Here is a 12,770-nt window from a genome sequence, read left to right on the forward strand (position 1 = left end):
ACACTTCTGTTATAGAAATGCTCAAATACATTTACAGCTCAGGCGGCAAGGAACAAGGGAGCCAAGAATCAATGGGAGTGGGTGGGCAAGGATTCTACCAAGTCCAGTGCTGTGACCAGTGTTCCCTCTAAGCTGAGTTCATTTATTTATTTATTTATTATTTGTATTTCTATCCCGCCTCCCCGTAGGCTCAGGGCGGCTTACAAGTCATATTACCAAATCATAACATAACATAAAACAATACATACATTAAGATTTTAAAAACCAGTTATAATCATAGAAAAATATATTCAGTACTCCTCGCATAAAAACCAAGATGGCTATCTCTTGAAATCTCATTCAAGTGCTCAACCTCCAGATTACCCTGTACCCAGATTCTAGTGCGTTGATGGTGCCATGGCGTTGGTGGTACCATGGCGGTGGCGGCTCCTATTCGAACGCCTGGCGGAAGAGCTCCATCTTGCAGGCTCTGCGGAACTGTGCTAGGTCCCGCAGAGCCCTGATCTCCTCTGGGAGCTCGTTCCACCAGATAGGAGCCGCCACTGAAAATGCCCTATTCCTGGTCACAACGCATTTAATAGCTCGGGGACCTGGTACATCCAGCAAGTTCTGCTTCCCCGACCGTAGTGCTCTTGGGGGAATATGTGGGGAAAGGCGGTCCCTTAGGTAGACTGGTGAGCTAGCTCACAGTTTTTTAGCCTCTGGCTCTCACAGTTTTGTCTTAGCTCAGGAAGGATGGCTCCAGAACAAACTAATTTATGCAGTAGCCAAATCACTCGCTCACAATTTTAGTGCCAGTAGATCACAAAGTAGAATTTTTGCTCACAAGACTCCAAAGCTTAGAGGAAGCATTGGCTGTGACTGAGTATGCAAGATAAATCATTTGGGGCAGATGTGTTGACTTGGAGCTGAACCAAGTTCAAAAAGCAACAGGCTACACAGGCTGCTTGGAATGCAGGCACAGTGTTAACTAAATCAGTTCCATTGTCAGGGCAGGCACATGAAGACTGTCCTCTACATGTGTGAATCCAGAACAAAAACTCCAGGGTAGGGATTGTTTGAGTCTAGGGCATACACATTTTCCAGTCTGACGCAATAAGTCTCCCAGGGAAGAAAAGAAGGTGGGGGGAAGATACTTAACCAGAAAGTAACTTTTAACGACCTAACCAAGATAATAGCAACAACAAAGTAGCAATTTACATATGGCAATCCAATAAAAACCATTCATATTTGCAGTCCAAGTGCTCAGTTGTGTTATTTTAAGCTAAGATCGAAAGTTATATTTAAACTGGTTTATGTTCCTCACACATAGCTAATCCAGAGAAACCAACCCTGAGAGCAGAGACAGGTGTTGTTGTTGTTCAGTCGCACAGTCGAGTCCGACTCTTCGCGACCCCATGGATCATCTCCCGCCAGGCCCTCCTGTCTTCCGCCGTCCTCTGAAGTTGGCTCAATTTCATGTTTGTTGCATCGATGACACTGTCTAACCATCTCATCCTTTGCCGTCCCCGTCTTCTTTGACCTTCAATCTTTCCCAGCATCAGGGTCTTCTCCAGTGAGTGCTCCCTTCTCATTTGGTGGCCAAAGTATTTGAGCTTCATTTTCATTATCTGGCCTTCCAGGGAACAGTCAGGGTTGATTTCTTTTAGGATTGACTGATTTGATCTTTTTGCAGTCCAAGGGACTCTCAAGAGTCTTCTCCAGCACCATAGTTCAAAAGAATCTATTCTTCGGCGCTCGGTCTTCCTTATAGTCCAACTCTCGCAGCCATACATGACTACTGGGAATACCATTGCTTTGACCATGCGGACTTTTGTTGGCAGGGTGATGTCTCTACTTTTTATCATGCTGTTTAGGTTCGCCATCGCTTTCCTCCCAAGGAGCAGGCGTCTTTTAATTTCATGGCTGCAGTCACAGTCTGCGGTGATCTGGGATCCCAGGAACGTGAAGTCTGTCACTACTTCCATGACTTCCCCTTCTATTTGCCAAGGAGTGATGGGGCCGGATGCCATGATCTTAGTTTTTTTGATGTTGAGCTTCAAGCCCACTTTTGCGCTCTCCTCTTTTACTCTGAGCAAGAGGCTCTTTAGGTCCTCTTCACTTTCTGCCATTAGAGTGGTATCGTCTGCATATCTGAGGTTGTTGATCTTTTCCCCAGCAATCTTAATTCCCGCTTGTGATTCATCCAGGCCAGCATTTCGCATGATGTACTCTGCATATATATTAAATAAGCAAGGTGACAATATACATCCTTGTCGTACTCCTTTTCCTATGCTAAACCAATCAGTTGTTCCATATCCAGTTCTAACTGTCGCTTCTTGGCCCTTATACAGGTTTCTCAAGAGACATGTGAGGTGGTCTGGTACTCCCATCTCTTTAAGGACCTGCCATAGTTTGTTGTGATCCACACAGTCAAAGGCTTTAGCATAGTCAATGAAGCAGAAGTAGATATTTTTCTGGTACTCTCTTGCTTTCTCCATAATCCAGCGAATGTTGGCAATTTGATCTCTAGTTCCTCTACCTCTTCGAAACCCAGCTTGTACTTCTGGTAGTTCTCTATCCACGTACTGTTGAAGCCTAGCTTGTAGGATCTTGAGCATGACCTTGCTAGCGTGTGATATGAGTGCAATTGTGCGATAGTTTGAACATTCCTTGGCATTGCCCTTCTTTGGGATTGGAATGTATACTGACCTTTTCCAATCCTGTGGCCACTGTTGCGTTTTCCAAATTTGCTGGCAAATTGAGTGCAGCACTTTAACAGCATCATCTTCTAAGACTTTGAATAGTTCAGCTGGAATACCATCACCTCCACTAGCTTTGTTGTTAGTAATGCTTTCTAAGGCCCATTTAACTTCACATTCCAGGATGTCTGGCTCGAGGTCAGTGATTATACCGTCGTGGTTGTCAAGGACATCGAGGTCTTTCTTGTATAGTTCTTCTGTGTATTCTTGCCATCTTTTCCTAATCTCTTCTGCTTCTGTTAGGTCCCTACCGTTTTTGTCCTTTATCATGGCCAGCTTTGCATGGAACGCTCCCTTGATTTCTCCAATTTTCTTGAAGAGATCTCTAGTCCTTCCCATTCTATTGTTTTCTTCTATTACTTTGCACTGTTCATTCAGGAAGGCCTCCTTATCTCTCCTTGCTGTTCTCTGGAAATCTGCGTTCAGTTGGGTAAATCTTTCCTTTTCGCCTTTGCCTTTCGCTTTCCTTCTTTCCTCTGCTATTTGTAAAGCCTCATCAGAAAGCCACTTTGCTTTCTTACATTTCTTTTTCTTTGGGATGGTGGTGATTGCTGCCTCCTGTACGATGTCACGAACCTGATGTGATCTAGGCCAAACCTGAATGGCCTAGTGTTTTTCCCAATTTTCTTCAGTTTAAGTCTGAATTTTGCAATGAGTAGCTCATGATCTGAACCACAGTCAGCTCCAGGTCTTGTTTTTACTCACTGGATAGAGACAGGTGTAGGCTTGCCCAAAAAGAGAATCAAGCAATGCAAAGAGATGAGCAGTAAAGGATTTCATTAAAGTAGGGAAGGAGTCCCTAGTCAGATGAGGGTGTCATGGGGGAGCTGTAAAGCTGGCCAGCTAAGAATGGGAAAGGGAGAAACCAAGAGATGGAGAGCAAATAGAAAGATGTGAAAGGTCAATTCAAGAAGCAGAATGGGAGACAGAAAAAGCATATATGCCATCTTGATGAGGAAGTCCAGTGATTTCAACAACTATAGAGATGGAAGAAGTTTCAGAACCAGAACCTACAAAAAAGAAGTGCTTGGTAAGAGCTTTTATGAATCTGGATTTATCTGGGTGTGTATGGTGGGTGCAGAACTAGGCCCCACAATGGCATTGGATCAAGATTTCAGAATCCAGCCACCCATTGATGAAACATGGGTTTTATGGTGAATAATGGAACTTTAGGATCCAAGACCACGTTGGTGAAAAAATCTGAATTGGAGCTATGTAGGTTTGTGTAGCACCAGATTTTATTATATGTGTAACAGTGTTTTATTGTACTAAATTTTTAAACTTGTTAGCCGCCCTGAGCCACTGGGTAGGGCGGCATAGAAATCTCAAAAATAAATAAATAAATAAATAAATATTATTGGCCAATTCAAACCTACTGTTAGGTGTGTGTGTGTGGGGGGGTTCTGATAAAGGGTATCTATGTACAATGGAGATGTTTCCAGTTGCAAGTAATTGAGTTAACTTGGATGGCACGCATGAGCTTGACTGAATTTCCAGAGAAGCAGATAGATGTAGATTCTGAGAGACTGTTGTCCTGCGAATTTGGGTCATTACTCATGGGCAAGCGTGAGGAGCTTTGAGGGCTACACCAGATAGTTTTGATTCATGTACTTCTGGAATTCTCAGACAGCCAAGCTACTGTCTTTTGAAAGCACCTGCTGAAATACATGTTTTAATCAATAGAACCTGACTTGATATCATACAGATGGGCTCATCCAGACCTCTGATTTTGCAAGACCAAAGAATCTTGGGGTGCACAAAGACATGCGTCTCAGTGGGGGCAACACTCATGGAGATTAGTTCACAAGTGAGTTGTTTATATGCAGCATCAGGAAAGTGAATTTGTTTCCCATCTAAATTGCTTCCAAATGAATGAAACCAGAAATCCTCCATTTGTTAAACTCAATCTGTTTTGTCGTGGAAACAAATGTGAATAACAACAAATGAATGGATACCATTTGTTTCATTCATTTCCCTGTGTTTTGCCTTTTAATTGCCTTTCATTGCCAAGGATGCTTTCTACTATCTGTCTGAAATTTATCATAGAGGATCTCTAGGATGACGGGTACAATACTAGAGAATTTAACGAAGTTGGATGAAGTGTTTCCCACTGAAACCAATCAAAAGAAAAACGAATATAATAACAAACACATATCATAATGGATAAGTGAATTAAGCTTTTGAAACAGAAGTGAGTACAAAAATGAAAATAAAATAAAAAGCTGACCATCCATAACACAGACCCAATGATTTTTTTTCACATTACTGCCAATTGCCGAACATAAGGACCTGAGTAAGGTTGTTAACAATAGAACCTTTTAGAGGTAATTAATTCATAAAGTTGCCTTAAACTGGAAGTGACTTGAAGGCCCTTAATGTATACACACATGCACAACCACCCTGACTTGACCACATGTATATCAATTGGAACATGATATTCATTTACTTTAATTCTGTGTTTGCAAGTGTGTGTGCATGCCTGCAACATAACTTGTTCATTTTGTCTTTAGTCATAATTATTAAAAAGGAATACATACAGTTCCAAATCCATACATCACGAGACCTTTAGACTTATTCTACAATAAAACAGAATGCATTATAAACATTGTCTTGTCTTCTTAGAAGACAAGACAATGTTTATAATGCAATCTGTTTTATTGTAGAGATGGAAAGAGTTGTTACTAAAGGTCTCGTGATGTATGGATTTGGAACTGTATGTATTCCTTTTTAATACTGTGAAATATTGTTAATTGGTATGTTGTTATGGCTGGATGGTTCCCCCTGTATTGAGTGGTATCTATTTTTGATAAGAGACCGTTGTGTGATAAAGGGAGTTCGAAACGAACGGTAGCTCTGGGGAAGTTCGTCCTTCATTAACCGTCTGTTGATGTCCTGCTGTGAAAAAGAATAAACATCATGAAGTGATTACACATCGTATCAACATCCTTCATTATATGCACTGTTGCAGTATTTGTTTTATGTACTGATATTGTTATACTGCTGCCCCTTGTACTTTTCTATTTAGTCATAATTAATCAGTGACCTTTCAGCTATGGTATGCAGGATTTTTTTTTTTAATTTAAGGAACTTCACGGCACAAAGACAGGTCCCAGAACATTGCCTGTTTTTTGACTTTCAGTACCATGGTTAATAACTGCAGGAGAGATTTTATTTAATGAACTGGCATGGAAGCAACAGGTTAACAACTCTGATCCAGGCCCATTTTGTTTGACCCTATGAGACATTCACAGCATAAGACTGTGAACTTAGAGTGTAGGGATGGGCACAAACTGACTCATGAACTAAAGTTTGTCATGAATTTTGGGCAACTTGTGGTTCACAAAGCCATGTTCATGAACTGAAGAGCTGCCACGAACTTCCACGGATGTTGATGCAGTTTGTGGCGGTTCACGAAGAGCAGAAAGCAGAGGTTTAAATGGCTTTGACACATTTAACCCCCTGCTTTCTGCTCTTCACAAAAACCAGCTCAGCTGTTTGGTTTTGGAGCCATTTAAACCCCTGCTTACTGCTGGCTTGGCATTATTTAAAGCCCTGCTTTCTGCTCCCCACCAGTTTTGGTGGGGAGCAGAAAGCAGAGGTTTAAATGGCTTCCAGGCAATGCTCCCTCTAAGCTGTGGAGTCTTGTGAGCAAACATTCTACTTAGTGAGCTACTGGCATTAAAGTTGTGAGTGAGAAGAAGGAGGAGGAGGAGGAGATTGGATTTAGACCCCACCCTTCACTTGGAGTCTCAGAGTGGCTTACAAGCTCCTTTCCCTTTCCCTCCCCACAACAGACACCCTGTGAGGTAGGTGGAGCTGAGAGAGCTCTGAGAGAACTGCCCTTTTAAGGACAGCTCTGACAGACCTAAGGCTTGCCCAAGGTCATCCAGCAGCTGCAAGTGGAGGAGTGGGGAATGAAACCCGGTTCTCCCAGATTAGAGTTTGTGCACTTAACCACTATACTAAACTGCATAAATTAGTCTGCTCTGGAGCCATCCTTCCTAAGCGAAGATTAAAATGTGTGAGTCAGAGGCTAATTCAGTTTAGACAGAACACTGTTTCCAGGCATTTTACCTCCTACTTTTTGCTCACTGCCAAAAGCCACAGCAAGCAGAAGCAGGGGGTGAAATGGCTGGGAGTTATTTCACCCCCTACTTTCTGCTCACCACAGTTTTTGGCAGTGAGCAGAAAGCAGGCAGTGAAATGGCTCAGAGCCATATAAACCTCTGCTTTCTGCTCCCTGCCAAAAGCAGCGAGGAGCAGAAAGCAGTGGTTTAAATGGTTCCAAGCCTTTAAAACCAAACAGCAGAGCATCCCTGCTTTCTGCTCCCCACCATTTTTTGCAGGGAGCAAAAAGCAGGGATTTAAACTTTAAATGGCTCACAAACAAATAAGGAGGGGGTTCAGGTCACGAACCAGTCTACTTGTTCATGGTTCAGTTCGTGCTTCAGCCATGAACTACAAACCAAACTGAATCTCAAAAATGTGGTTCATGGCCATCCCTATTAGAGTATATTACAGGAGGACATAATAACAGATAGCACTAGCTATACAAATCAGTGGTCTCACCTGCTAGAAGGCAACTTCATATGAATTGTTCTAAGTGTGAAAAACTTACTATAATAGGTTTGGAAACTTTTATTTTTTATTTTTCCTCTAAAAAGATTATAAGGACTCATTAAGGTTGGCTGTGGCCATTTCTGTGCCAGGATTTTATTGTTTCTCAGGCTAACACTTGGGGGGGGGTCACATAATCATATGCACAATGCACTTGTAGCCCCTCCTCCTCAAGTACTAGTTGCATGGTTTGGTAGTAGGGAATTGTCTGGGAGTTGTTTTAAAATTACTAATTTGTTTTGGATGCCCCTGTTCAAATATGAAAAAGCCCTGTTCTTGTGTAAACATACTTAGACAAATGCATATTTTAAAATTCATGATGTTTATAAAGTATGACCATTAAATGGAGTGCCAAATGGGATTACTATATATACACTGCTGCTAGGCACTTTCAGATCTCTTAGCAGAGAATACGTGCTGCATGCAGGTTAAAATTTCAGCTTTGGTATGCAGGGTTTATTAAACTTAATGTGATTTACAGTCCTTACAAAGCATATTCTCCTGAGTGAGATTTCTATTCCCCCAGAAGACAAACTGCTGCTAGAAGAATTTTTCTAACACCTCCACCAATATATTTTGTCATCTAAAACTAGCAATATTTATTTATTTATATGATCTATATCCCACGCTTTCCTGGGATACATATGTATTTTTAAATTATTTCTTTTTTCATTCTCCAGTATTAACCAGTTTATAGACGTTTCATAGATACTCCACAAAATATTTGTCATTATGATTTCTGAAGTGAATGTGGAGGGATGGTTTGTCTATCAGAAGACACACACAGTACCTACCCTACTCTCAGCTTTATCATCAGTGTCAGCATGAGGGGTGAAAGGCAGGTTTTGTTGTTCAGACACTTTTGTCATTCCTTTTCACAAGATGAGGTGCTGGGAGATCTGAATATCTGCTCCTCATAATTTTTACCGGTGCATAACAATTGCTCGTGTAAAAATAAGTTATTGTGAGTAGAAAAGCAAAAATTGGATCAAGAACAAACATTTCTCCCAGATGTTCTAACTTCATATTTGCATGGACCTTTTTTTACATGAGGACTTTTGAAAAAATGGCTTCCTGCCATCTGCTGTGTGGGATACTGTCCACTTATTCTCAGGGTTTTCCATCTCATTCTGCTGCATGTGTAGATCATTCCCGGGGAATACAACAGCTGTCCTGGCTGGTACCTCAAAAATGCAGTGATGACCACTAATTCCTGAGTAAGTGACATGCAGCAAAAGGGGTGGTTGTTGTATATAATATCTCAGTCTACCACATAAATCATGTTATAGAACAAATATACTGTACAAGACAGCCAACCAGAAGTTCACAGAAGGAGCATTTAGAGAAGATACTACACAAAACTTTCCCATTCTCCTCTGCATTTTAGATGAGGTAAGATATAAAAATAATGAGTTACCTCACCAGTATTGTAGCTAGTAAATTCTTCCTTCATGAAAAATACAATGCCCTTCTTTTTAAAGGAAACATACAGAAATGATAGTTTTGCAACATTCAAAATTGAATCATTTACAAGATACATTTTATTAAGTAAACTCAGAGAATTAACATGTGATGTTGCTTCTAATGTTTTACTTAGTTTTTTGTTGGAACACTTATGAGGAAAGACTAAAAAATTAAGGAGTCTTTATTTTGGAAAGAAATATTACTAACTAGGAAAAAGGCCCTTTGTGGAAATAAATACAACGATCTCTAGAAAGAGGCTCTGGGCAGGTGCCCCGGCCTTGGACACTCAGTGTCAGTTTGCTGTGGCGACCTCAGCAGGGTATAATGACACTGAGCCCACCATTTTCTCCAGAGGAACTGATCTCTGCTACCTAAAGAACAGTTGTAATTTTGAGTGATCTCCAGCCCTCACCTGGAAATTGGCAACGATGGTTCCCCAGAAGGGAATGGTTGGTTTGGAGGGTGGAGTCTGTGGCTTTGTACCTGTCTGAGATCCCATGCCTCCTGTAACCTCACCCTCTCCAGGCTCCATCTCTCACATCTCCAGGAATTTTCCACCTGGAGTTGGCAACCCTATCTCCTGCCCAGCCAATCATCAACCTACCTTTATTTCCCTCTCACTTCAGCTTTCCACCCCCCACACACCTGCAGCCTCTGTCGTGCTCTGAAACCCTGACTGCTATGTCACATTGGCTGTCATACGGGGGCCACCTCAGCAGCATATAAGGATACAGAGCCCACCATTTTCTCCAGGGGAACTGATCTCTGCCATCTGGAAAGCAGTTGTAATTCTGAGTGATCTCCAGCCCTAACCTGGAGATTGGACTGTTTAGAATATTAGAGGCAAAAGCCAATCAAGTCGCATATGCAAACGACCTCTGTGTTCCGAGGCAAAGGCCAATGAGGCTGCATATGCAAATAACCTCTGTGTTCTGACTGGCTATGCGGGGGAGGGGAACAGCAAACTGTTTAGAATGTTGGAGGCAAGACTCTAGCAATGCAGCCAGTGGATAGGGACAGACACCAGGGCGCCAACCAATTCCAGAGCGTGTGGAATGTTCTAGAGAAGTGCCACCACCATTCGGCTTTTATATATAAGGGAGATTTATATATAAGGGAGATAACAGATATGACAGAGGTTTATCAAATTATGCATGGAGAAAGCAGATAATTTTTCTTTCTTTCCTTTCTATGGGGCAACAAACAGAATTGATGGTCAGTAGATTCTGTACAGATTAAAGAAATCACTTCTTCACACAATTTGATGAACTCACTGTTATGGGATATAGTGATGACAAACAGGGCTGCTGACAGAGGGGAACATAATTGGGTGGGAACAAGTCAGATGGAGGCCCTTGAAGCCAGTTCATCCTGCATCCAGCCTTTCCATTTAATTTTTAAATGCAGTTCTGGCCACAGCCACTAGGGGCACAAAGGTACTCTACTATTAGCTAGACGTGCCTTTCTCCAAGATGGAAGCAAGCTTGCCTAACAGATCATGCTCAAAAGCCAGTCGAATCTGACTCTAGGGTTGCGGTGCTCATCTCCATTTCAAAGCTGAAAAGCCAGCGCTGTCTGAAGACATTTCCATGGTCATGTGGCTGGCATGACTAAACACCAAGGTGCACGGAACGCTGTTACCTTCCCACAGAAGTGGTACCTATTTATCTACTTGCAATTTCTTGCTTTCGAACTACTAGGTTGGCAGGAGCTGGAACTAGAGATGGGAGCTCACTCCATCATGCGGCACACTCGGGTCTCGAACTGCTGAACTACCGACCTTCCACGGCCTGCAGTTCAGTGTCTTAACCACTTGAGCCACTGCAGCTCCTGTCAAATGGTTTAGATGTCTTTAAAATGTGATTAAAGAAATTCATAGAAAAGAGGTCCATTAGTGGCTATTTAACCATAATGGCAGAACAGGACTTCCTTTTTTGGAGGTAGTATACTTCTAAATGCTAGTGCTGATTCCCAACAATATGGGGAGGCTTTGACGTCAGTGTCCCTGCTGTGAGCCTATCTAGGACATCACATTTGCCACTGTTGGAAACTAGGGGTGTGCAATCCACCCCCCCCCCTTTTGGCTCAGGTATATTGAACTGAAAAAAAATTGGGTCCCTCCAAAAAATCCTGGATTCCAATACTGGTGCGGTATTCAGATCTGGGATTTTTCAGAAATCTTGATTTTTTTTCTGGGTCCAATAGACCCGAGAAGAAAAAACAAGGGGGGAAATTGCATGCCAGAAGCTGTGCCCACGAGGAACAGTCTGCTCCTCACAGGCAGTTGATCCTGAGTTGACTTCTCTTGCAGTCCTGCTGCCCCAGCTGATACTGGGCTGGCTCCTAAACTGAGCTGCAACTGGATAAAAGCTGAAAAATCCGGCTGTATTTGGGCTCCGCTATATCAGTAGCTGCAGGTTTTCTGATCTGTATTCAGTTTAAATAATACCCAAAAAATACCTTACTGGTATTTTTGGGGTATTTTTTCAGTTCGGTTTATGCTGAATGCACACTCCTATTGGAAACAGAACACTGGACTAGATGGACCATTGGTCTCTTTATCCACTTATTTTCACATGAAGCTAATGGGGAAAAGTAATATGGATGTTTTTAAATTCAATAATATTTTCCTCCAGAATATGCCATTTCAATATAAGTTGATCATGCTATGGAATTGAACTGCACGTGTGTATGTAATCCAGATTTGAAGTGTGGGGATGTACACATTTGGATAAATATTATCCTTATAGGAAGTATTATAGAAAGATAGATTGCAGCAGGTATCTAGTACTTATAGCTCATGTTTAAAATAGCGGTTGCAGTCAACACTATATATGCACCACACAAAGTTCACAAATTTATAGCGACAGTGAAAGTATGTGGTATGAAAAATCTGCCGTTAACAAGACTGTGGAACAAATATGAAAAGGAGTAATTTCAGATTTATTTGTTCAATTCTAGAAAAGCATTTGCATCAGATTAAAGGAAAGAAAGAAAAGCCAAGGCCAGGCAAGCAAAGAAAATGAGCAAATTAGAATCTGAGTCTTTGAGGCTTGCTTAAATGTTCATATTTTATGGTGATTTAGCTATTAAAAGCTCTTGCCTAATGGTGTCATATGTGAATATTCAATTACACTAATATTATTCAATCACTAATATTAAATTACAGAAGTACTTTAAAATACATCTTCCCATCTCATATGCTGCAGCCAGAAAGAAGAATGTTGTAATATATGAGAGATAAATACAGGAGGATCTTGACAATCTAGCCATACAGCAGAGCAGAGTATCATGGGGAACATGCCCTTTGGGTAGACCTTCCTAGGATAACATATTTCTGCCCGCAGGAGTATATTTCAATTGTTGCCAACTATCTAAATTTGCATATGTCTGGCTGTCTCCCTTCAAGTATTACACAGGATTATATGACTTTGCTTCTGTTCTCAAGGCAAAGTTGTCATACTATCAATGCAAATTTGCCTATCTTCAGAGGAATGATGTCACTGGTTGATCTGCCTTCCAGGCAGTGCTGGACTGGTGCTTCAAGATCTAGCTCTTGTTCTCAAAGTGATGTATGGTATAGGACTGTTGCTTGCAGCTATCAACTGTATAGTGCAACTGCTATGCTATTTGTCAAATTCCTTGCTTTGAGCAACTTTAAGAAATGAGTTAGATGTCATTTGACAAAACACATGGATTGTTTCCCCCCAGAATGGTGGGTTTATTACTTATGATGCAATGAGATAGAAAGTGCAGAATCAGCCTCTCCTTTTTCACAAATTCAGTCTAGTTAAATTCTAGCATCATATAAAATGTGATGCCGTGTGAGAGGTTACTAACATCCCAATTACTGTAGGCAAGGATTATGTAATACTTATGAAAACTGAGACAGAAGACGAGATGTAAAGGCAAACAGGAAAGAAGCTCGGATTCCAGGTGTGCAGTAGG

At 41.5% G+C, this 12,770-nt stretch overlaps 1 protein-coding gene across 1 annotated transcript in view; it reads left to right on the top strand.

Annotated features, from left to right (window-relative positions):
* Positions 1-3,883: 3,883 nt before the first annotated feature.
* The window catches only part of MALRD1 (MAM and LDL receptor class A domain containing 1), a gene marked incomplete at its 3' end in the record, with an annotated part of 156,338 nt that continues 147,451 nt past the window's right edge, over positions 3,884-12,770 (top strand). The window contains exon 1 of the mRNA XM_015414606.1: positions 3,884-3,956. Coding sequence (XP_015270092.1) covers positions 3,884-3,956 — 73 coding nt within the window. The remainder of the gene's footprint in view (positions 3,957-12,770) is intronic.

The sequence above is a fragment of the Gekko japonicus genome, unplaced genomic scaffold (assembly GCF_001447785.1).
Source record: "Gekko japonicus isolate JY-2015 unplaced genomic scaffold, Gekko_japonicus_V1.1 scaffold780, whole genome shotgun sequence".
Lineage (NCBI taxonomy): Eukaryota > Metazoa > Chordata > Lepidosauria > Squamata > Gekkonidae > Gekko > Gekko japonicus.